This window comes from Ambystoma mexicanum, chromosome 2p (genome assembly GCF_040938575.1).
Source record: "Ambystoma mexicanum isolate Mex_15411 chromosome 2p, UKY_AmexF1_1, whole genome shotgun sequence".
In the NCBI taxonomy this organism is placed as follows: domain Eukaryota; kingdom Metazoa; phylum Chordata; class Amphibia; order Caudata; family Ambystomatidae; genus Ambystoma; species Ambystoma mexicanum.
In genome coordinates, this window is record NC_090923.1 from 500,963,852 (window position 1) to 500,988,313 (window position 24,462).

The 24,462-nt window shown below is 46.7% G+C and overlaps 1 protein-coding gene across 1 annotated transcript in view; it reads left to right on the top strand.

Moving 5' to 3' along the window:
* The window catches only part of SLC6A1 (solute carrier family 6 member 1), a 733,048-nt gene that overhangs the window by 591,163 nt on the left and 117,423 nt on the right, over positions 1–24,462 (top strand). Inside the window, exon 12 of the mRNA XM_069643915.1 lies at positions 11,932–12,034. Within this exon, the coding sequence (XP_069500016.1) occupies positions 11,932–12,034 (103 nt within the window). The remainder of the gene's footprint in view (positions 1–11,931; positions 12,035–24,462) is intronic.

Genomic DNA, 24,462 nt, shown 5'->3' on the forward strand with positions numbered 1-24,462 from the left:
GGAAACTGGGCTCACAACATCGTCTGGGAACGCAAAGCATTAAATATTCTCCCACCATATCTTCAGAAATTTCCATCTAAACATTACAGAGATCTGCTATTACGATGTAGATTAAATATCTGGCATTCCCGAGAGGTTAAGCTGAGAAGAAAGCTCATTGGAAAAGCATCAGCAATCTGCAGGTTCTGCAAAATGAAGGACCAACTTGAATCAGTGCGACACGTGATGCTAACATGCCCGGTTCTGATACCAAAGCGATTAGCAGTTTTGGGCAACTATATAAACAACATCACGAGGGAAACAGAAGAAGAATACTGGGAACGCCTTTTAACAGCAGATAAGGTGGGTCGTACAATTGACGCACTAAAGTTTGTCGAATCCCTAAATCTGGACCAGGAAGAAACGGAATTGGAGGAGAAAATAAGAGCCCAAAAGACTACTGGAGGCATCTGTTATGATAAAGGGCTTCCATTGGAAGGATAACTAAACCGATTGGAACTCAAATAAAACTTTAGAAGAGGAAAAAAAATTTTTTTTTTTTGAACTTTGAACTTTGAACTCTTGTTTCTTGGACTCCCATTTGAGGCTATTTGAGGCCTGTTAAAGGTTTACCACAATTAACCAATAAAACAATAAAAAAAAAAAAAAAAAAAGAAATTATATGTGGCTAGCATCTCAATCATGCAGCATCAAGTAAACAGAATGATGCGAGGAATGCTTACCAGAAAACGCAGTCCCAGACTAGGATAAAGACTATAGAAGGAGTTGGCTGAAATAGCAAAGAGTGTTAGCAGGTCTACAACCACCCCATAAAGTGACAGAAGAACTGCATGTGAATGAGAACCCCCTTCTACAAATTAAAATAATTCCACCCATAGCACTTCAAAGCCAACTCATGCACTTCACACCTAAAGGCCATTCTGGTAAACAGCACATACAAAAGAGATATCACAAACATTATTTGGGGTCCAGCTTGTGACATGGCATAAAAAAACAAGTGGAGAAATGCAGTATTTACAGTGAGAGTCACAAACAGCTAAACATCAGGTCTGGCACCACACAAAGGTGGAAATAGAGATGTAAGTCTGTTAGAGTTCATGTTATAGGATCCACGGACCCCATGTAGACACTTGACCATTATGGTATACTGCTAGAAGACTACACCGCAATGTAGGAAGAAGTGACGTTTCAGGTGGACACGACCGTTGATTTTTTCAGTGACAAGAACGTTTTCTGCAAAAACAGGACCCTTTATCATTTAGTTACAGATAAGCATTCAGTTAGTGTCAGCCGACATGGAAAGTTTCTTGAGGGGAAAAAAGATACAGCAGATAACGGTCTAACCCTCCAGTTGCATTTGGCAGATGGTGAGATTGACTATGTTTAAGGTTGGGTCAATCCAGGCACTTTTTTACCGGATGTTCATACTTTGGGAAAGCAGAAAACAGAGTTAATCCCCAACTCTATCATGGGATGTGTTTCAATTTTACTTTATGAGGGAAAAATAATGTTGACTGGACCGTGTCTTTGCAAACTATACAATGTTTGCAGTCAAAACACACACACATACACACAACACAATTGATGCGTTTGAAACAACATAAAAGGAAAAATACCCTATGCCAGAAAAGCTACAGGACTCCACTATATGTATGGCAGACACATACCAGTAAAACGGGTATATACCAGAATACTGCAAGGAACACATAGGGAAAGGTTTGGAACATCAACATTATTTCACTACATGAAAGTGAAGAAAAACTGTTTGAAGGAGAATCTAAGTTGCAGGCCATAGATGAGCCCATAAAGAGTGAAGAACTTGAAATTGAAACACATGATGGCAGAACAATGAGAATGTAGTTGTATCAAGCAGTGGTTTAAGAGGAGCTTAAAGGTCAAGACATCCAGCATTGCAATACATGGTCTAAGGTATGGGCCTGCAACATTTGCCTTACCTGTTTTGGACGACAACTCCCATCACCCAATGCAAGCATACACAATGGTGGGGATCGTGGAAGTCATAGTAAGAAACATCTGGTGAGACAAAGGTTATATACCCCTGGTCGAAGGAGGTATTTGACATTTCAGAGACTTCATATGTCCTTGAACATCTTTTCTAGTCAGAAAGGAGGATGGTGTGATGATCAGCCTGCTTTTAATATCCAGTTGAGCTTTGACAGGATTGTCCAATTGAGAGTGGCTTTTGTGGGTATGAAAGTGTCAGTGTTGGCAGGAAGACATGCATGCACTGAACAGGAGGACGTTGCTGCTTGCAGAAATGCATGTAGAAAATCTGAACTGGAGGTAACTTCGCCAAAGGGAGGTATTAGAGTCTTTATTTTCTTCCATGCATTCAAGCCAGCATCCATATTAGAATCTTGGCATGATTGGTCACTGCATGGTTGAAGCGCACACGCACACACAACATCATGCAAAACCACTAATGAAAAACGTAAGTCATGATTGCTGATTCCGGACATTTTCTCCTAAATATTTAGTCTTCTAAAGATATTGGGCCTCATTATAAGGTCACTGGTCCGGTAACAACGGTACCGGTAAGCTTGCTGGTACCATTGTTACCGGACCGGCAAACTACAAGTTCTGCTCACAGGTGCTTTACCGCCTGCCAGGTCTGACATGGCGGGCGGACCGGCATCCGCGAGCAGACCATGTCGAATGTACCGGCACCATTCACGAATGGTGCCGGTGCATCCGGCCTCCCTATTCCCATTGAGTATGGGAACTAATATTTTCCGGCGCTCGGGAATGGGCAATTACCGGGTGCGCTGGGGGGTTCCTAGTGATTGCATCGAATGCAAAAGTTTGGAATGCAAAAGTTTTGGAAAAAATGCATCGAAAAAATGCATTTATTTATTTATTTTTTTAACTATGTGTTCGATGCAATGCCTGGATACCGCACTGGGGCTGTAATGCCCCGGTAATTGCCCATTTGCGGGCGCCAGAAAAAGAACTACTCCGATGGCAGCCGTGCCGGTATTTAAAACGTTGTTACTCAATTTGGCAAAACCTTTCTTTTGTTCTTACATTGGAAACCAGTTTATTTGGCAAGCAAGATCTTTTTGTTAGGCAGAACAAAACATATATTTATTGTGTTTAGCGTACAATGCAAGATTTGCAACTAAGGAATGTAACATGATTAAAATAAAGCAAATTAAGAATAATTATAGAGGTTGGTACAAACGTTGGAAAGCATCGATAAATAATATGCATTGGCAGGACATGATAAGTGTCCTGAGTAAGGGGAACAATAAGGAAATATGGGCACACCTTGGTAAAGTAAAGAAAGTAGACAAGGAGAAGACTCTTAATCATATACAGGAAAAAGAATGGATTGAATATATTAAAAATTATATTGGATGTGTAGAAAGGTGTCAGGTCCCTGGTTTTTTGAGGCAGGGCTGGCATTTGGATATCCAAGAAGATTGTATAGAGATGACAATACGGATATTAAATAACTCAAGGGCACCTGGTCCTAATGGACTCGCCAGTGCAGTCCTAAAATTGAATCCCTCTAAATGGGCATTTTTACTGAAAGCCCTCTTTGAGAACATAGTGTTACCCAGAAGATACCGAGCTCTTGGTAAAAGGCAATTTTGGTGCTCATTTATAAAAAAGGGGAACGTAGTCACCATGCTATCGGCTCCTATCCCTTTTGGACACCTCAGGAAAGATATTTGCTTCCTTAGTCTTGGATGCACTCCAGCAGTGGGTAGATGAAGCACATATTTTGAGCTTCGCCCAGACTGGATTTCGGTCAGGGTGTAGTAGCACAATATAAGGGCTACGGATAGGCTATTTAGGGAGGCCACTTCCAAGGGGGGGGTCTGCCCTGTATACCATTTTCGTGGATTTAAGGGCAGCCTTCGATGGGGTGTGCCGGGCAAAACTGTGGGCCAAAATGGAGTGCTGGGGATGCCCTTGGTGGCTGGTAAATATTATAAAAGGGTTGTATAGCAATACTTCTATACAGGTTAGGTTAGATGATGAGGGAAGCCTGACCTTACCAGTACACACCAGGGTAGGAGTAAAACAGGGATGTACATTAGCCCCCCTATTGTATTGTATATATACTGCAGACTTACCCAAGATATTTAATCAGACAGTAGGATGCTGCCCCAATTTGGAGGGAAAGGTAATCTCGTGCATGTTGTATGCAGATGATTTGGCGCTTTTTAACTATACCCATAGCAGAGTGAAAGCCATGTTTAAAAAACTGGTTAAGTATACTAAGATTAATGAGCTTGTTATAAACATGGAAAAAACAAATGTTCTGATTGTTGGGCCAAAAATAATAAAATGCCCTCCTTTAACAACTTGCTTGGGTACATCCGAAAGAGTGGTTAAATATACATATTTGGGTATGGAAATGAGTGCATTGAGAAGTTATAGTTATATTAGGAAATCCAAAATTGTTAAAGCCAAACGTATAACACATTTGGTATGTCGGTTTGCTTTACAAACAGGAGGCTATTCGTTGGAGGGAATATTAAAAATATACACTCAATGTTTCTGTATGATGGTTTTATATGGACTCGATGCATTGGCCATGGAAGATTTGAGGTGGCTGGATAGTATCGAAGGATACTTTTGGAAAAAGGTATTAGGCCTACCAAGATCTTCCTTGATTCAATGGATTAGGCTCGAGCTGGGTTTATCATCTCTTAAAAGTATGGCCCTATTAAGGCAGGGTATATTGTACCTGAAAATTAACTCTAAACCTAAATGTGAATTATTGGGGGTCATTACGACCCGGGCGGTAAGGGATTACCGGTACCGGTAATCCCTTACTGCCCAATTACGAGGTCCCTTTGCGGGTCCCTACCATAACGGCTGGTTTCACCGCCGTTAAGGAAGGGACCCGCAAAGGGACCTTGGAGGTAATTACGGTACTGCAATTTGCGGTACCGTAATTACCGCCTTCCACATTCCCATTGAGCCCTATCGGGCAAAAATGGGAATGGGAAGGGCCAATGGTGAATGGGGAATTACCGCCCTGCCAACCTTGGAATGGGGCGGTAATTCCGCCATTCACCATGGCGGATTCCGGCGTCAACCATGGCGCTAATAGCCATGGTTAACGCCTGGGTCGTAATGACCCCCATTGTCTTTAATAGTTATTAGTGGAGGTATTGCCTTAAAGTGTAAAGATAAAGATTAGATTGGAGTTAGGGTAAAATGATTTGAAAAGGTTGCTTGGATTCCGAAATTTAGTCGTGGTACCAATTTCAATGTATTAAAGAGGATCTATACACATAGATTGCGTCAGTGGGAATGGACAGAGAATTATATATATCTCAATAGTCAGAAGTCTCATGTTGGGTTGGAAATGGTTACACATACTTATTTGAGGGCACAGACATATATTATTCAATGCCCTAGCCCGGTACTTAGACAATTTTTAATGAAGCTTAGAATAAATCAACTGCCGATACTATATAATATAGGGGCTAGATATGCAATACCAAGCCAGTTACGTCTTTGTCGGCTTGCAAAAGTAAGTGCCAATTAGAGACTGCTAAACATTTGTTTGTTGCGTTTATTAGGATGGAATTTGTTATTAGAACAATGCTTGGCTCTTTTGTGTACTGTGAGGAAAATATAAAAACAGATTCCTTTTGGGCATATTGTATTAATACTGGTAACAAAAAGGTACATTTTGCCCTATTTAGAGTGTGGTGTTCGATTAAAAAGATCCTTATGCGTGACGGTATTGGGGTGATAGGATTGGGGGTAATAAGGGTTGAATGTGTCCATGGGGAAGTTTGCCCTTGGGATTCCGTATCATCCCAAAGAAAGTATAGGTTTGTGTTTTTAATATGCAGATTTTTCTGCTGTTTTATCTATTTATCATATTAAAATAATGTATTTATTGTGTGAGGTTTGGGATTTGTAATACTTTTACGGTAGTGAATGGAGGGACAAGGGCATACTCCCCTCCTTCTACCCTCCTTCCCCCTCCCCCCCAAGCCCTCTCCCCTCTTTTCTGGCATGGTGTAGGGTCACGTGTTCAATGGGAGACCGGGGTCAGGTGATGAGGGTGAGGGAGTTAAATAAAGGAATCACCGGAACTACACCAGTCAGGGTTTATGCAGTTGATCCAAGTGTTGTGTCTTCTTTTGCTGTGCTGTGTGCCTGAGGCCTGTGTGGCCCTGTGAATGCGATCCTGGCCTCAGCTATCTCCAAACACTGGTACAAGTCTCATTCACAACAAGGAGGAGGCACCATTTAAAAGCATTCCCAAGGTGGAACGTACAGACAATCTTCCTCCTCCAGCAGATGTTGCTTCTGCAATGGTTTTAGTGGTGATGCGGATCCTACTGGCAGCGATGGGGGTCAACAGGGGAACTATTGTGCAACTGACAAAGAGGCAGGGGATGAGGTTGAGCTGGTGGTACAGCTAGTACTGCAGGGTCAGGAGGAGAGGAAGTAACACAAGGGTCAGGAGTGGGGGAGCTAATACCGCAAAGTCAGGAGGAGATAAAGTACCCCTGACATCAGGAGGGGAAGAGCTAATACCACAGAGTCAGTAGGAGGGCCAATAACCTAGGGGTCTTGTGGAGGGATGCAGCCCAGTAAGGGTTTAAGAAAGGCCAGTGAGTTCCTCTGAAAGTACAGAGAGGGCAGTAAGACAGTTGTCCCTTTGCCACTTTCTCCTTGGGCCTGGGATTATTTTAAGATGTGTAATAGGATTTCAGAATGATAGAGGCTCAGAGCTGGGGGTAAATATGCCAGACCTGTTTTAGGGCAAGCCCTGAAATGCGGGGTAACACTATTACTGCTACATTTAAGGGCTACTGCCCAACTCGTGATGAGGCCCTTAGAAATATAATGTTTCTGTGTAACTCAATGTTGATAATGAAGTGTATATTTAAACATTGCATCAGCACAATAGGATTTTTCAGGTTTAATTAGCAATGTCTAAAATGCATTATAGCATGTTCAATGCATCCTTTGAATAAATAGCATCATAGCTACAGGGGTTTCAACAACAGTTTTAGGAGCAAGAGAATTCTGATGAACCTAATTTTATGAATTGAGAAAAAGGTAATGCAGTGGAAAAAATGAAAATCACTGGAAACAAAAGTTTGAAAAAATACAGAAAGATCCTTTAACTGCACATTGAACAAGTAGAGCAAAGATGCAAACAGTGGAAGCATTTGGATTAAATAGAGCAAATGTAGTGTGGTAAGAAGTATCTGCACTGAATTATTGTTTTGGGATTTCACCATTGCAAAACTCTTTTTTAAACCAGGGCCTAAGAATGCCCCATTTTGGATTATTCAGACTACCAGTGAACGAGTGATAATGTTCAGTTCAAATTATAGTAAACTGATGTAATTATTTATTATTATTAATTGTTTATTTACTGTTGATTTGTAAAGTGTCAATAGCAAATAAAGTCAATTGACCCCTGCTTTAGTAGAAGTGTTGTTTACAAATAGTAAAGTGAATACTGTTTCTGCCTTGCAGAGAAATCAAGTGTGAGTTTGTGTGGATGGTTGAGTGGGATGTCTGATGGATAGTCCTGTGTGGGTGGGTGATATATGGGTATGGTGAGTTAGTAGGTGGATAGATTGATGGACATGGGCGTGAATGGATGAATGTGTAAATGTGTAACTGACAGTGAGTGAGTAAGTGAGTGTGTGAGTAAATGGATGTATGTATGAGTGGATATATAGGTATTTGAATTAGCAAATGGATAGATGGGGAGTGAGTAAGAACATGAGTGACTGGATAAATGAATGGGCAAGTGTGAAATTATGGAGGCAGATGGACAGGTGAGTAAATGGGTAATGTAAGTAATAGATGGCTAGTTTAGTGAATTAATTAATGAGTCGGTAATGCCCCCACCACGAGCTATTAGTACCCCGACCTGCAAAAACTGCGTGACCGGGGCACTAAAAGCTTTTCTTTTGTTCCGAAAGCGTTTCGGAAAAAAAGAAGAAAAAAGACAGCAAAGAAAATGCCCACCGGGAAAGGGAAAACAGGATCTGTTTTCCCTTTCCATGGCGGTCATCTGGAGCGGACGCACTGGAAACAGAAGCGTTTCCAGCGCGTCCGCTCCGGAAAAAAAAAGAAGGTAAGTGCGGTTGGGATGGCAGAAGGCAGGGGAAGGCTAAAAAAAACCAAAAAAAAAACATACCTGGGTCTCCGGCGGGGGACGATGGAAGCCTCCAGCCGTGTGGAGGTTCGGAGTGGGGATGGCCCCGCTCTGAGTCTCCACACGGTAGGATGCTGCCATCGCCCCCTGCCGGGGACCCAGGAATAGAATGTAAGTGGGATGGGGAGGGCAGGGAGGAGGGAGGAAAGGCAAGGGGAGGGGAGGAAAAAAAGGCTTACCTCAGTCCCCGGCAGGGGGCGAAGGTAGCCTCTCAGCCAAGGGGAGGCTCGGAGCGGGGATGGCCCTGCTTCGAGCATCCTCATTGGCTGAGGGGCTGCCTCGCCCCCAGCCGGGGACAAAGGCTGTGGAATCCCAACTGAGGGATTCCCAGCCTGGTAATGACTCGGCGAGGGCCAATCAGAATGGCTCTTTCATTCTGATTGCACCCTCGCCAGGTACTAATTCTATTTACACAATATGCTAATCTGCATTATTATAAACAATTTAACCAATATTCAGCTATATGCTCTTATTCAAATGCTTGCTCCATACAACATCCACATCCAGCAATACACAGATAACTTACAGATCTACATCAAGATAACCTCCTTTGAAAACAGCCACAGGATCAAGGCCTGCCTCTCATTGATCCAATTGATCCAGTTGTGGATGACCAGTGCTTACCTGAAGCTCCACCCCTTCATGACTGAATTCCTACTCCTGACCAACATAACTGAACACCCTGACATCCTGACCTGACTCTCTGCTATGCACATCGAAGGTGGCACTCCCAAGCTAGCCACCAGCGCAAAGTGCCTTGGGATTCAAAATCAACAGACTCTTCTCCATCAAACAGGACATAGCAAGGAAGACACAAGCAACTTGGTACCAACATTTTCTCTTGTGGAAAATCAAGCCCTTCATCCCACAAAACAACTTCAGATCTGCTATCCAAGACTGGGTCTACGCCCACCTGGATGGTGGAAATGCCCTTTTGGAAGGCCTTCCGGCAACTACCCTGTGTGAGAAACCTGAAGGTGTCTCCCTGACTAGTTCTTGGGGGCAGACCAGTGCAGGAAGATCACCTGGGTGAAGGGTTCTCAGGGGGTGGAAGTGGGACAACGACGGGTGAGACACGGTATCCCCTTCTTATAACACCTTTTCCCCATCCTACCACGTAAGATACTCAGAAACTCCCAACACAAACACTTTGGCACACTACAAGAGACAACAGACTAACAACAGAGTTGTTTACCTGACATGTCCCAACACAAGGGTGAGGCAAAGTCAGGCAATTGACCAGAATCAAACACACTATGAGAAAGGCAGACTGCACAACGAGATGGCTATCCCGGTACAGCAGTTCAAGAGGAGGAGAAAGGCAGCAAGAAACGATGGGGCGGCAAGGAGAGAAGCAACTTTGCCCTTTCCGACCCAGACCCGCAAATCCTCCATGGAAAGAATCATGAACCCGCAAACAATAGCCAGTGTCTGTTGCAGCAGATGTCAACGGTACACAAAGCGCTCCTACACCGATAAGCAGGACAGGGAGAGAAGCTTGCTACCGTAGTACTGTCCTTGACTCAAGATACAAGAAAAGCCACGCGGTTCATCATGGTCGGTGAGTTGAGGGGAGAACTGATAAGAAACCGAACTGTGTTAAACAAAAGTTTCAAATGGCAAATTATGCAAAGTTCAAAGAACTTTTAACGTCTTAGGGGGAAACCAGCTGCAGAGGGGTTCGGCACCACAGGGGTGCTCATTCAAGATACTTTTTTTGATCCCCTGTTTGTTGAAACTATCGATACCAGAAGGCCTTAGGAGAGCCACAAGGAAAAGGTCAAAGTAGTCATACAGGGGTCTAGCAAAACCCCTTTACAGTTGAAAGTCTTTGACCTACACGTAATTGGATAGCTAATTGAGACAAATCCTGCTTAGTGAGAAAGGAGAAAGAACTGTGTAGTTGGCAAGAGTGAACCTGGTGGAGGGATGCCGATAGAACGGGGAGAAGCCTCATGCCCCAAATGAACATTGTGTTGACAAGAGTGAACCCGACAGAGGGATGTCCGTAGGGAACTGTTTAAAAAGACATTAAGATTTGTGAATGCAACAGATAAGATCTTTTGAACACAAGCCAGAGTGAACCCGATGGAGGCAGGCTGATATTCGAGAAGGGCCTGAGCCCAGGAGAGGGGGGCACAGGGGTGAAGAATCATCACCCAATTGCAATCATAAAGGAATTTGGTTTGTTATTTTGAACACATTTGGTCCTCGGAGGAAAGAAACTTTTTGTAGAAAAGAGACTTACCTACCAAAAGTCCTGATTCCGGAGAACTGAACTGTAGTCTCATGTTGGGAAAGCTCAAGTGTGTGCTGTGCTCAGGAGTCCGGCCTTGTTACGTGCTTAAAACATGATGATGGGAGACCCCCGGCTACCACATCCTGACTTTTCATTTGTGAACACGTCTATCTTTCTTGTGAACCCTATTCTACACTCTTGTTTGTATTTAGTGTAAGGATTGGCAATTGGTTTTTCTTAGTATATGCCCTTTTATTTGAAAAGACGCCACTAGGACTGCCTTATTATTATTTGATTGTCGTAGCTTGCTCCCATCTTAGATTTAGCTATGCAGTTCAATAAACACCCTTGAACTGTGATCACATGTGTCTGTCTTTACTGTTGCCACCATGGTTTCCTTACACCTGGCAACTTTGAGATGAGTCCTGCATGATGTAGTATGACTCATCAAAGGACTTCACAAATTCAACCACATCACCCCAACCCTCATCGAACTGCACTGGCTGCCGATGCAAGCCCGTATCATCTTCAAATGCTGCTACATCATCTACACGGCTATCAATGTTAAGTTCCCAAGCAACCTCACTGAGAAACTCTGTTTCTCTGTGAGGAATCTCTCAAGGCCTATGATTCATCAGAAGCAAGGACATCTGCAGACTTGAACTCAAATGGTGTAGAAAGGAAAGAACCAGAAGACAGGTCTTTCTCTCTCTATGCTGCAAGACTCTGGCTCCTCAACATCAGACTCGCCCCCTCACTTTAGTTCAGGGAGGAGTTCAAGAGCCTCGTCTTCATGGAATGGCACCTCCCAAACAGCTAGGTCTATCCATCCTCCATTCCCCACACTACTTGATAGTGGGTGATCTGATCCCCATTGTTTCCTCCCCTGGTTGCATGTAAATCCCTTCCTGAAAAATTGCCCACCTTCCCCCTACACTGTTGTTAGCTTTCGACTCCTTGCTTCTCTGCTCCCCTCACCTGGATCTTCACCCATGTTTTTAAAGCACTCCATTGCTTCTCAGAGCTAGGTCTGTGCTCAGCAAATACCCTAAGAACAATTAAATACAGTACACTACAACTGGATTAGTACTGGATGCAATACACCTGCAATACAGTGATGGGTGCAAACATTGGCTGGTACTATATTGAATTGTGCAATAGGGAACTTTGAAAAGTAACTTAGAATTTGGGGCTGTGCAGGGGTTTATGATGTCCTAAGGAAAGAACAATGTTCCTCTCCCTTACAATGAGGATAGATGTGATGTTTTTAGTGCCATATAGTTCACTGTTCATCTCAGTAGGTGGCAGATTCAGCAACTGCATTTAATTGCCCTATTGTAGTTTCAGCACCACTTAGAGTTTATTGTGTAATATGTGTCTGCTAATAATAAAATAAATGTTGTTGTATAACGTATACACAAAATGATAACATGTTGTAATGTACATGTAGCACTACAAACTAGTATAACTTGACAACTGAAAATAATGGTGTTATTTTTTTCTTTTCCAGGGTGGGATATATGTATTTAAGCTGTTTGATTACTACTCCGCGAGTGGAATGAGTCTTTTGTTTCTGGTGTTTTTTGAGTGCATCTCCATATCATGGTGCTACGGTATGTACAATTTGTATCACTTTAAAGTTGTGTGTTTTATTTGGCCGGTCGACTTCAACTTTTGAGTAGGTTGTACATTTGTATTATGTAGCCCGTGGTGCGCAATGTGTGCATCATGGATTTGTGATAAGAATGGTGCAACTGGCTGGTAGTGCACTATTCAGAGCTCCATCCAAAAATATCTTTTGGTCTTGAAGTCAATACATATGTAAGGATAAAACGGGTTCACTCGTTTAATTAGCCATCAGTCCTCCACCCATATGTCTGGGCAAGCACTTTTATACGGACTGGAAACATAGGAACCCTCATCTAAATTAAGACTGTTTTAATTTGTACCACTTATAAAAGGTTAAGAAAGAAATTATATATATCAATGCTCATGTGGGCATGGACATTGGCGAATAGGGCCAAAGTAATACATCCAAGTATCAGAAAATACCACTGTTTGCACAGTTGACTGAAAGGAATGGGAAATTGTCAATATTCACATGCAATATTGGCTTATTTCGGGGCTATCAGTTTAAGCTAAATATATGTGTGCCCTTCCTACAACAAAGTTTGCATGTACAGTTGAGATTATGCAACTGGACTGCCCTTTCTGAATTATAGTAAGTGCAGTGTACAGATGTATCATATACACACACATAAGAGATTAGAAAAAGCATGATAGACTGGGAGGAGAATGCGTATGAGAGCCTGGAATGAGGAAGTGTGTGAGCCACTGGGAAAGGAAGATGATTGAATGGTTGCAGGAAGAGGATGAAGGTATTAGATAAAGAAGCATCTGCGTGACTGGGACAAAGAAGAGGGATGCAGCCAGGAAAGAGGAAGGACTGAAATATAGAAGAGGAAGGACTGTGATGAGGAATGAGATGAGGGGCTCAGATGTGAAAAAGCATGAGGAAGAGCAAGAGGGACTAAACGAGGAAGACATTCTGTACTATCTGCCTAGGGAAGAGGGCAGGAGCCCTCTCCCCCTCCCTGAAGCCGCCTCCAAGCAGCCAGCATCGACGCGGAGGTCCCGAGAGACCTGCCTGACCCGGTCCCGAGGCCTGCCTGACCTCCCAATGCCGGGCGCATCGCGGCGCCGAAACGAGGCTGAGGCCGCCTCTTTTTACATCTGTGCATCCGCCGGCAGGCGGATACGCCGGCGGCCTACACAAAGGCCATACTAAGGCCTGTTGGGTGCCTGTTTGGAGCCACAGGAGCCAGGGGCCAGGAACTCTGCCCTTTCCGCTCCAGGTAAGCCAACGTTGCCACCCCGTACGGTTGCACATGTGTGTGCTGCCCATGCCTAGCACCTCACCTCCCAAATCACCTCGTTGGACACCTTTGTCACTCACCCACAGCTACAACTATTATGGACCACGTCCTTTACACCCACGACTGAACCTTGTGCATCCCTTACGTGCACCTCTCCTTTAGACCTTTCTTTACATCCCCCTTATTTACAAGTATACTCTGTATAGCCTGTCTAATGCCACCTTGTTTCTAGATGCCTTTATACTGTGCCTAGTAAACTGTGGTGCACTGCTGCTAGCCGCCTAATTGCGCCATTTTCGAATCTAGATGTCCCTGTACTGTGCCTGCTTACCTGATTTGCACTGCTGTTAGCTGCCTAATTGCGCCATTTTCGAATCTAGATGTCCCTGTACTGTGCCTGCTTACCTGATTTGCACTGCTGTTAGCTGCCTAATTGTGCCATTTCACACCTAGATATCTAGCTATTCTTATACTGTGCTTACTGATCTGTTTTGCACTGCTGCTAGCCGCCTAATTGTGCCATTTTCGAATCTTGATGTCTCTGTACTGTGCCTACTTACCTGATTTGCATTGCTGTTAGCTGCCTAATTGTGCCATTTCGCACCTAGATATCCTTGTACCGTGCTTACTGACCTGTTTTGCACTGATGCTAGCCGCCTAATTGCGCCATTTTCGAATCTAGATGTCCCTGTACTGTGCCTACTTACCTGATTTGCACTGCAGTTAGCTGCCTAATTGTGCCATTTCGCATCTAGATGTCCCTGGAGTTACACTACTGCTGGCTGCCTAGTCGCACCACCTCTACTCCTCTATACCCTTTGTACTGAACCCATATAGTTATATCCTCTGTACCCTGAGAAATACAAGTTGCGACATGCAGCTAAGAACCTTTGCCAGCATTGACCTTATATTCATAGTCCTCCTAGGACTATCAGCCTGCACTGCCGCCAGCCACCGCACAAGTAAAACTAAGATCTTACTTATTCGCCCATCAATCATGCTCCACCATCCTGAGCCTCTATCGAACCCTTACCTCAATGACCCAGCCCTTTGGCTCAAGCACTTTGCTACCAAACCCACCCCAAACATCCCATGTACTTTACAACAAAGGAATAGCAGACTTAGAACTAGACTGCCTAGACCACCTTGTATTGTGCACAATCGCACTGCCCTTCCACTACCCATCCCTACAGCAACGCCTAGCCCTCCACCATCCACCTTACCCATCGCAGCACTCAAGGGAGCCCTTATCAATGCTAGATCCCTCACGGCGCACGCCCTTGACATCGCTGACCTCATCACGGTCCAGAACCTTGACTTCCTAGCTACTACCGAAACCTGGTTACATGACGCCTCTGGTCCACTCCTCGCTCTATCCCTACCCAAGGGTTATACCATCATCAGAAATGACCGCCATTCCAACTTGTCGAAAGGAGGTGGAGTCGCTTTTATTCACAGCAACAAAATCGTTATGAGAGCTGCTCCCCTCATACAACTTAGCTCTGCAGAATCTCTCTCAGTGAAACTATCACTCTCTCCTACCAATACAGCAACACTCCACCTTATATACAGACCTCCAGGCCCATTGGGCTCATTCACAGATGAGGTTGCATCCACCCTGTCGACTAACACCAAGCCCAACTCTCAGATACTGCTACTAGGAGACCTTAACCTAGGTCTCTCAGATCCCATGGACCACATGGCTACTGAAGTAGAGACCACCCTCTCCAACCTAGGCTTCCAGCAGCGTATTCGTGATCCCACACACATCAAAGGAAGAACGCTCGACAGGCTAGCCGACCTTAACTGTAACACCAATGTCACCTCTAATGATGCATGCGCCTGGTCGGACCATCATGTTATAACCTTCCTCCGGCCAGCCACCAACCCCCAGCCCATACCTACCATAGCCCCCGCTATACTTACCAGAAATAAAAAAGATATCACCAGGGAGAAACTGCTTCCTCTTATCCTCCCTTGCTTGAACACCCTTGCTGCACAGCAGAAGGATAAGGACCCCACTGTCCTAGTAGACACTTATAACAGCCTAATGACCAATGCCATTGAGAGCCTTGCTCCACTAAAAATCCGTAAAGCCAAACAACAATCCCACCTGAACACCTGGTTCACCCCGCAGCTCAACGCGTTGCGTAAAGAAAAGCGCAAAGCTGAAGCCCTTTGGAAAAGCCATCCCAGTGCTGCTAACAAAGCCTCCCTTCTAATCACCTCTCTTAATTACAAGGAGGCCATATTACAAGCCAAAAAGGAGACATACAACACACGAATATCCCAGGCAGAATCGAACACTAGGGAATTATTCAAAATCCTTAAAGAGCTAGAATCTCCCTCACTTGCCCCGGACACGTGCACCAAGGATAGCACCTGGTGCAACAACATACAAAATGCCCTTCTCAACAAAATATCCACCTTACAAACCAAAATCAACGCCAAACAAAACACCCTCCACACCCCTTTATTTAGCAATACCAGGCCACCCAAAATAACAACCCTCGACTCCCCGGTGCCGTTCAGCTTCACGCCACTCACCGTTCTGGAGGTTGAAAAAATCATCTGCAATCTAAAACCCTCAAATTGCCAAGGGGACACCTGTCCAGCCCCGATCATTAAGGAGTCGGCTCATGACCTCGCTCCTTTTATAACCTCTTTCATCAATGCCTCCTTTCTATCGGGAGTGGTCCCCAATAACCTAAAGGATGCTTGGGTTATCCCTCTCCTAAAAAAACCCACCTTAGACCCGGAGGTTCCAACCAATTACAGACCCATCACAACGGTCCCTTTTCTGCTAAAGATCTTAGATAGAGCAGCCTATCTTCAGATACAGAACTATCTGGAATCAAACAACCTACTAGGCACGAGACAATCCGGCTTCAGACCGAAGCACGGTACGGAGACAGCCCTCCTCGATCTCAAGACCCAAATTGAGGATCTCAAAGACAAAGGTAAACTAGCCCTGCTACTACTATTAGACTTATCTGCTGCCTTTGATCTGGTTAATCACCAAATCCTCTGTCACCACCTGAAAACTGCAGCTCACTTCTCCGACATGGCCACAAACTGGATTCAATCCTTCCTGGATAACAGACAGATGAGGGTATTCTCGCCCACCTCTGTGGCTGACCCTGCACCAGTCCCGTGCGGAGTCCCCCAAGGATCGTGTGTATCCCCCACCCTTTACAATGTATTCACTAAACCCTTATTTGATGTGCTTGACTATCTGGGTGTTACCTACACAAATTATGCGGATGACCCCCAGATACTCATCCCCATCACGGGTGATTACACATTAGACTCAAAAGCCTTGAATGATGTTTACCATGTCATTCAAACTTGGATGGCCCAACATGAGCTCTGTCTCAATGATGACAAGACAGAGCTCCTCATCCTAGGTACTCAGCAAAGACTAAACAAACTGAACCCCATGTTCAGTTCCTTTAACATCGATGGAAATATAACAAAAGTCTCCAAGGACACAAAAACACTTGCAATCTACCTTGACTCCACCCTCTCCCTTCACAGACAAACCAATGCAGTTGTGGCCGCCGCCGCCTATACTTGCAAGTTGATCACAGCATGTCGTCCTTTCCTCTCCTCGCACAACTGCACTACCCTGGCTAGGACCCTGGTCATGTCTAAACTTGACTATTGCAATGCATTGTACCAGGGCACTAATCAGTGTAACCTAGACAAGCTCCAAATCATACAAAATAACGCTATCAGGGCAGCCCTCAATATCCCCAGATCTGCACACATTTCGGATACCAGGAAGAACCTTCATTGGTTGTCAGTCACCCAAAGGATCTCACTAAAATCGCTTGCCCTTACCTACAAATGCATGAACAATCTGGTCCCCACTTATCTTTCCTCATGATTCACGCTATACACTCCAGCTCGATCACTTAGATCTACCCTGAATCAGAGCCTATTGATACCTAGATACAAGCTCCAAACAGCCGGTGGTTCTAGCTTCCCAGTCCTGGCAGCCAAACTGTGGAATACTGTCCTATTGACTATCAGAAACCTCCCCTCCTTCAACCTTTTCAAACACAGACCCAAATGTTGGCTCGCCTCCTCCAATGCCTAAGTTTCTTTCTAAAACGTGCTGTAATAACATCTGTAAAGAAGTATTACTTGACATTCCATGTATCGCTGTACCACCTACCTATGTCTATTTCCATGCCATATTTATTGTTGATATATCATCACTGTATGCAACTTATGTAACCATTGCCTTAAGGAATGCGCCCGGTAGCCTCCGGGCCTGGTCTGCGCTATACAAATAAAATAAATACAAATACAAATACAAATGAGGGATTGGTACACAGAAGGACATGAGGGATTTTAATGAGGAACAGCATGAGTGACTGGGATGAGGACAAAGGGTGAGGACTGGTCTAATTAGGGGTGAGGACAGGGCTATTGAAGGGGAGCAAGATACATGATTAAGAGATAGGATAAGGAAGAGAGGCTTGGATGAGGATTAGCATGATTGAATAGGACAAAGACGAAAAATAAAGACGAATGAGGAAGAGGTTTGTTAAGGATTTCAATCAGGCGACATGCACACCTTGGTCTCAGCCTAGTATGTAGAGCCTAACTGAGGTACTTTTCTCCTTATTTATGTGGATTCTATTTTGGGACAATAGACCACTCATATCCCACCCCTTTTTCAAATACCCCGGGTCACAATGGACCATGTACCAGGCTGGTTGGTCAAATGCAATATGTATTTATTTATTTAAAATTCAAAAGAAATCGCACACTTTTGAATATAGAACAGCAATCACCAATGGGATGATAGTTTCAATGAGAATGTGAGCAGTGCACTGGGTTTGACTTTTCAGTGGAGCATATCCACAGCAAAGCAGAATAGGAGCACTTTTTGATTTAGGACAGATAGCACCCAAATTAGAATTTCCCTGTGCAATGTTCCCTCAACCCACGAATCATCAATTCTGAGTGAATCCAAAGAAGGAGCAGGTACTCAGGAATAAGAAACTGAAAACTGAATCTAAATCTGACCTTCCCTCCCCGAATAAGAGAGATAAACAGATTTTAAACCCCTTGCAATGTTGTGAAATGACACTCGGAATGGATGAATAAATAATGAATGTGGGTGAAAAAATTTGAAGCAAACCCAATTCCTTACTAAAGCAACAATGCATAGATACTAACAGTCACGAAGAATGGATTACCAAAAGCATACAGTTCAGAAATGAGTGGAAACTTTAAAACAGCTTGTAGTCAAATAACACCTTTAAAATGTACACTTTTGCAATTCCCACCTAAAATTACCCAAACGGTTTTTAATAAGTCGCTAGCGGGGCGTGGCTTGGAGCGCTCCCTTGAGGCCGCCCGTGGGATGTCCGCCGCCGCCGTCAAATTCAAGCGGTTCTGACGAGTATCCGAGTCGCCAATGCCATCTACAGCGATCGGAACCGATGAGGCACAACCTGGCCCACAATGACCTCCGAACGCAGGAGCGTTCTCCTAGAACTTAGCGACCGAATCGCTCCCCCGTCACCATTCGAAGAAACCAAGATGGCGGCCGCGCCGGAACTCAACAACATACTACGAACCCGATGGTGACAGGGTTCAGGGGGACCGAAGAAGAGTAGCGGACGGACCCGCCAACACGGATCCAGACGGATCGTATTGGGGTTGCCCGGAGAATATGTGAGAAACTTCATCGGGGGCTGCATACGGCCAGGTCGACGGGGGAAATACGGAGGCCACGAGATAAGCCCTGAGAGCCACCCAGAGAAGCCTCGACCTCGCGGGCCATACCGCAGCGACACACCTCCCCCTCCCTCCACGCACCATGCACTAGTACTTCCTGGGGCGCCCCGGCCCACTCATCCAGCTAGCGACCCAGACTACTGCGGAATCACGGCTACTCCACCGACTTCTCACTCGCTTGAACTCTCCTGGGCAGCTGGCGCCGAAAACACTCGACCTCCCACCCCTACAACGCACTAAATTCTGCGGACCTAGAGGGGGCTGAGTGCCGTCTCCCACAGCTTTGGTCCCGCCGCAACTCTTCCAGCCAAGTACGCCAAACACAATCATCATGTCCAGGCAAACGAAGGTTGGCAAGGGCGCAGATATCTCCACCATGCTCACTGCAATAGATAAAAGCAAGAAGCAAGAGCCCCCCAAACTCACCCCACAGAAACAACAGGAGGACGGGGGAGCCCTTGCTACCAAAGGGGACCTGATAGCCTTCATGGCGGACATCAAGTCGGAGTTTCGCTCATGCCTGTCAGAACTCACCACCAAAATCGAACAGACAGACCAAAGGGTTACGGAGGTCGAACAGAGGCTCGGAGAAATCGAAGACCACTCTCGGGATCACACTACCACTCTAGGGGAAATGCAAAGAGCCATTGACTCCCTGCATCAGAAATGCGAGATCCTGGAGTTTAAACATGAGGACCTTGAAAATAGGGCACGCCGCAACAATCTTCGCATTCGGGGGGTCCCAACCTCCGTCCCCGACAACAAGTTAGCGGACTACGTGGGACGCTTCTTCGAGGCCCTCCTCCCAGACCTGGATAAATCTCAACTCTTGCTAGACCGGACCCACAGACTCCGCCCGCGTCGAGGGGCAGTCTCTGACCCCCCCCCCAGATGTCATTACGAGGGTCCACTTCTTTACAACCAAGGAAGCGATCTCGGCGATTAGCCGCCAAGGGGAGGAAATTACTTTTCAGAGCACGCCACTTCAAATTTACCAGGACCTCTCACCACTCACCCTTCAGAAAAGAAGAGCGCTCCGACCCCTGGCACTGTTCCTCCAGGAGCAGCAAGTCCGCTATAGATGGCTGTTTCCAGCGGCTCTACAATTCACATATAAAGGCACCCTACGCCGGATCAGTCACTTGGAGGATGCGGAGAGGATCATGCATCCAACCTCGCCCCAGGAACTCTCTACACCAAACCCGGATGGAGCTGAGGTCTCTGGGCCGCTTTCCTCCCCAAAACCTAAACGTACGCCATGGTCATCAACCCAGCGGATCAACAGAAAGAGATGAACAATGGCGCCCCCCGCACCCCCAGGTGTCAACAGCAACTTTCCCTGGTCTCCTCTGACCCGATCTGAACTCGGATCCGCCACATAACGCTTAGTCTGATGAGCCTTGAGGGCGGAGACGGCAGACCATACAAACGGTTCATACCCACTCCAAGGACACTTTCCAACTTTCGTTCCTTGGAAACCCACAGTACTTGATACGCAATGGGACAACCGGCCCCGTTGGCCAAGGGTACGCCCGTACTTACAATGTCGGTCTACTCACCAGTTAAAGTTGCGGCCCCCCGTTGGGGTTCCGCGTTAAAAACTCAAGTGCAGGATGGTACCACAAGATCTCACGACAAACATGGCAGCTGAACCACCGACTGAAACGCCCCTCCCAACCCAAGAGATAAAGAATGGGACACCACTGGACCACCAAGTTCTGCGAATCCTCTCCCTAAATGTTAACGGACTGAATTCCCCTAACAAGCGAAAGGCAATCTTATTAAAGCTCCAGGACGAAGACGCAGCGATAGCTATGCTCCAAGAGACCCACTTGCTGCCGGCAGACGTGATCCAGCTTCGCTCTCGATTATTCCCGCTTCAATTTTTTGCCTCCGGCCCAAGCAAAAAGGGAGGCACGGCGATCCTCTTTAGAAAAGACTTGAACCCGCAAATCCTGGAAACAAAAACATGCCCGGAAGGCCGATACACAGCAGTCAAATGCCTCCTGTTGGGAGACCTATACACCCTCATCTTGTTATATGCCCCTAACACTGGACAATCACACTTCTACGACTTCTTGGGCATGACTCTCGCTAGTTTTGTGGAAGGTCAAACAATTGTCGGAGGGGACTTCAATGGGGTTCCCGACCCCACTATAGACCGGTCACACTCCCCGACTCCAAGCGATTTCGCCCAAGCACTTAGCCTCCTCCGGCTGTTCAGGTCTCTGGAGATATGAGACTAATGGCGGGTGTTTCACCCCGACGAAAGAGACTACTCCTTCTACTCGTTCGTACACCGCACCTTCTCAAGGATCGACCTGTTCCTGATCTCCCTGCAACTTTACCCTCAGTCAAAGAGGTCTCCATCGGCACGAGAGCCATGTCCGACCACGCTCCAGTGTTCCTGGAACTCCGGGTTCAGGACCCCAACCTCAATAACCCACGTAAATGGTCCCTATATGACCCGATTCTCAATGACATGGCTACGAGAGACAAGATCGCGATGGGAATAAAAAACTTCTTTGACGAAAACCCAGCCTCGGACACTTCACTAGCGAATAACTGGGACGCCATGAAGGCAGTAATCAGGGGCTCCCTAATTGCTCAAGTAGCGGCCTACCACCGGAACAGACGCCAGACCCGGATAGCCCTAGAGGACGAGCTAAAAGAGGCTGAGGCAACCCACAAGGAAAAAGGCTGGTCCCCTAAGACGCAACGGATCATGCAAACAGCGAGGAAAAAGCTTGAAGCCCACTACGCGGAACAAACCACCCTACTGATGGCAAAAGCCAAACAATCATATTACGCGAAGGGCAACAAGGCGAACAGGTTCCTGGTGGCCAAACTAGCCAAATGGAGACGCTTCAACACGATCGCAGGTCGGCGTGATCCTGAGGGGGTCACCCGGTACTCGGAGCCCGAAAAACGACAGCTCGCGACAGACTACCTGACCCAAATCATGAAGGCATCCCCTCGGAACCTACCGCAACAGGTGGAATATCTGCAGAGGGCAGCGGTACCCTGTCTCGCCAACACAACGAGAGAAGAATTGGAGGAGCCCATTACGGGGGAGGAGGTCGAGGAGGCCATCAAGTCGCTTAAAACAGGAGCCCCAGGTCCGGGCGGCTTTTCGACCAGGTTCTATAAACTATTCAGGCCACAACTGACCCCCCATCTGGTGACCCTGTTCAACTCCTTCAGAGACACAGGCTCTGTCACCCCGTCGATGCAGGAATCAACCACCATCCTCCTGCCCAAACCAGGAAAGGACCCAAGGAGTCTAACCTCCTACAGACCGATTGCACTCTTAAACATTGATGCAAATATATACTCAAAAATCCTGGCAAACCGCCTGAACCGCGTCCTCCCGAAGATCATTCACCCAGACCAAGCAGGCTTCATCCTTCACCGGTCAGCGGGAGACAACATACGGAGAACCTTGAACCTGGTGGACCTTGCTCCCGGAACTCCCAAAAACTGGTTTTAGTGGCTCTGGACGCAGCCAAGGCATTTGATCGAGTAGATTGGCCCTTTATGAAACTCACCCTAGAGGCCTTCGGCTTCAGGTCAACTTTTGAGACAATGGTTCTAGCCAACTATAAGAGCCCAAGTACGAGTCTAAGAATTAATGGACACAGCTCAGCTCCGATCCCCCTGTCATGTGGAACCCGGCAGGGCTGCCCGCTGTCGCCCTTACTCTTCGCACTCACCATGGAGCCTTTGGCCCAAAGGATTAGGGGAGACGACCAAATTAAAGGGCTGCAGAACGGCCCCACGCAACACAAAATCGCCCTACACGCGGACGATGTCCTACTCACGATCTCAGAAGCCCAATCATCATTGAAACAGGCGATACGAGAACTTACCATCTATGGTGAAGTCTCAGGCTTCACTATAAACTTCGACAAATCCTCGGCCTTGGGCATCGGGCTCACTCCAGCAGAACGGGAGCCACTGACTGCGATATGCCCGATGACATGGGTGAAGAAAGCCATCCCCTACCTGGGGGTCCACATCCCGGCTAACCCAAGAGACACATACAAAGCCAACTTCCCCCGGCTACTGAAAGAACTGGAAGGCGACTTGAAACGATGGGAGACCCAAGAGATCTCACTGCTGGGGCGCATCACAGCATGCAAGATGAACCTACTGCCAAGGTTCCTGTACGCCTGCGCCTCCCTCCCAGTAGCGATTCCCACACCAACCCTCAGGGACATCCAAAGGAAAATGCTGAAATTCATCTGGAAAGGTAAGAGAGCGAGAATCCCTCTCAAAACGATGCTGGGGGGCTCCAAGCTAGGAGGTCTGGGGGTTCCGGACTTGCGGGCCTATGGTGTGGCAGCACAACTAGCACAGATTCAGGCATGGCAAACTATAACAAACCGCCCCAGATGGGTAGAGCTGGAACAATCACAAGTACCCCTACCCTGGCGATTTCTGCCACACGTCCCACCCCCCCTCAGAACACACTGGGGAGACCTCCTTCTATCAACTAAATACACCCTTAGCTCCTGGGATTGGGCACTAAAGCAAAAGGGAGTGCCAAGAGGACTGAGCCCACGCTCCCCGGTCTTCCATAACCCATCCTTCTCACCCGGAGCGGACCCCCGCAATTTTCGGAACTGGATAAAGGGCGGGCTGGAGACCATAGACCAGCTATATATGGGAGGGACACCCCTCACCTTCGCCCAATGTAAGGAGAAGTTCCAACTCCAGGAAAGGGACAGATTCACTTATATCCAGCTACGCCACTGGTGCTCGCACCCCCAAACTCTGCAGGCAGCAACACGCCCGCCCACCGCCCTGGAACGGACACTGGGGGACCTTCCAACCCGGGGCAGGGTATCCACCCTATACAGGGGCTTCTTAAGGGACTTCCTGTCCACAAAGACCCGCTGTATGGCTCAATGGGAGGCGGACTTAGGTCATCCGGTCGAGGACCAAACCTGGGTGGACATATGGACCAGAACACATACCTCCTCCACCTGCGTTACCAATAGGGAATGTGCGTACAAGGTGCTCCTCCGGTGGTATTACCCGCCCCTTCGACTTCACCATATGAACCCACAAGTGGATCATGCCTGCTGGAGAGGATGTGGCCACCCAGGCTCCTTCTTCCATATGTGGTGGGCTTGCCCAAAGATACGACAGTTCTGGAGGACATGCCTGGAGACCATCACACAAATTACGGGAACGGCGATTCCTCTGGAACCTGAATCAGTTTTGCTGGGAGCTCCGATCCCCGCGATCTACCCGCGCTCCGGGACCAGGTCCAAGCTATTGACACACTGCCTTCTGGCGGGGAAAACGGTGTTGGCCAGGGCCTGGAAATCCCCAGAAGGCCCTCACATAGCCCATTGGTGGTCTAAACTCTGGGACATCCTGATTGCGGAGAAGGTGACGGC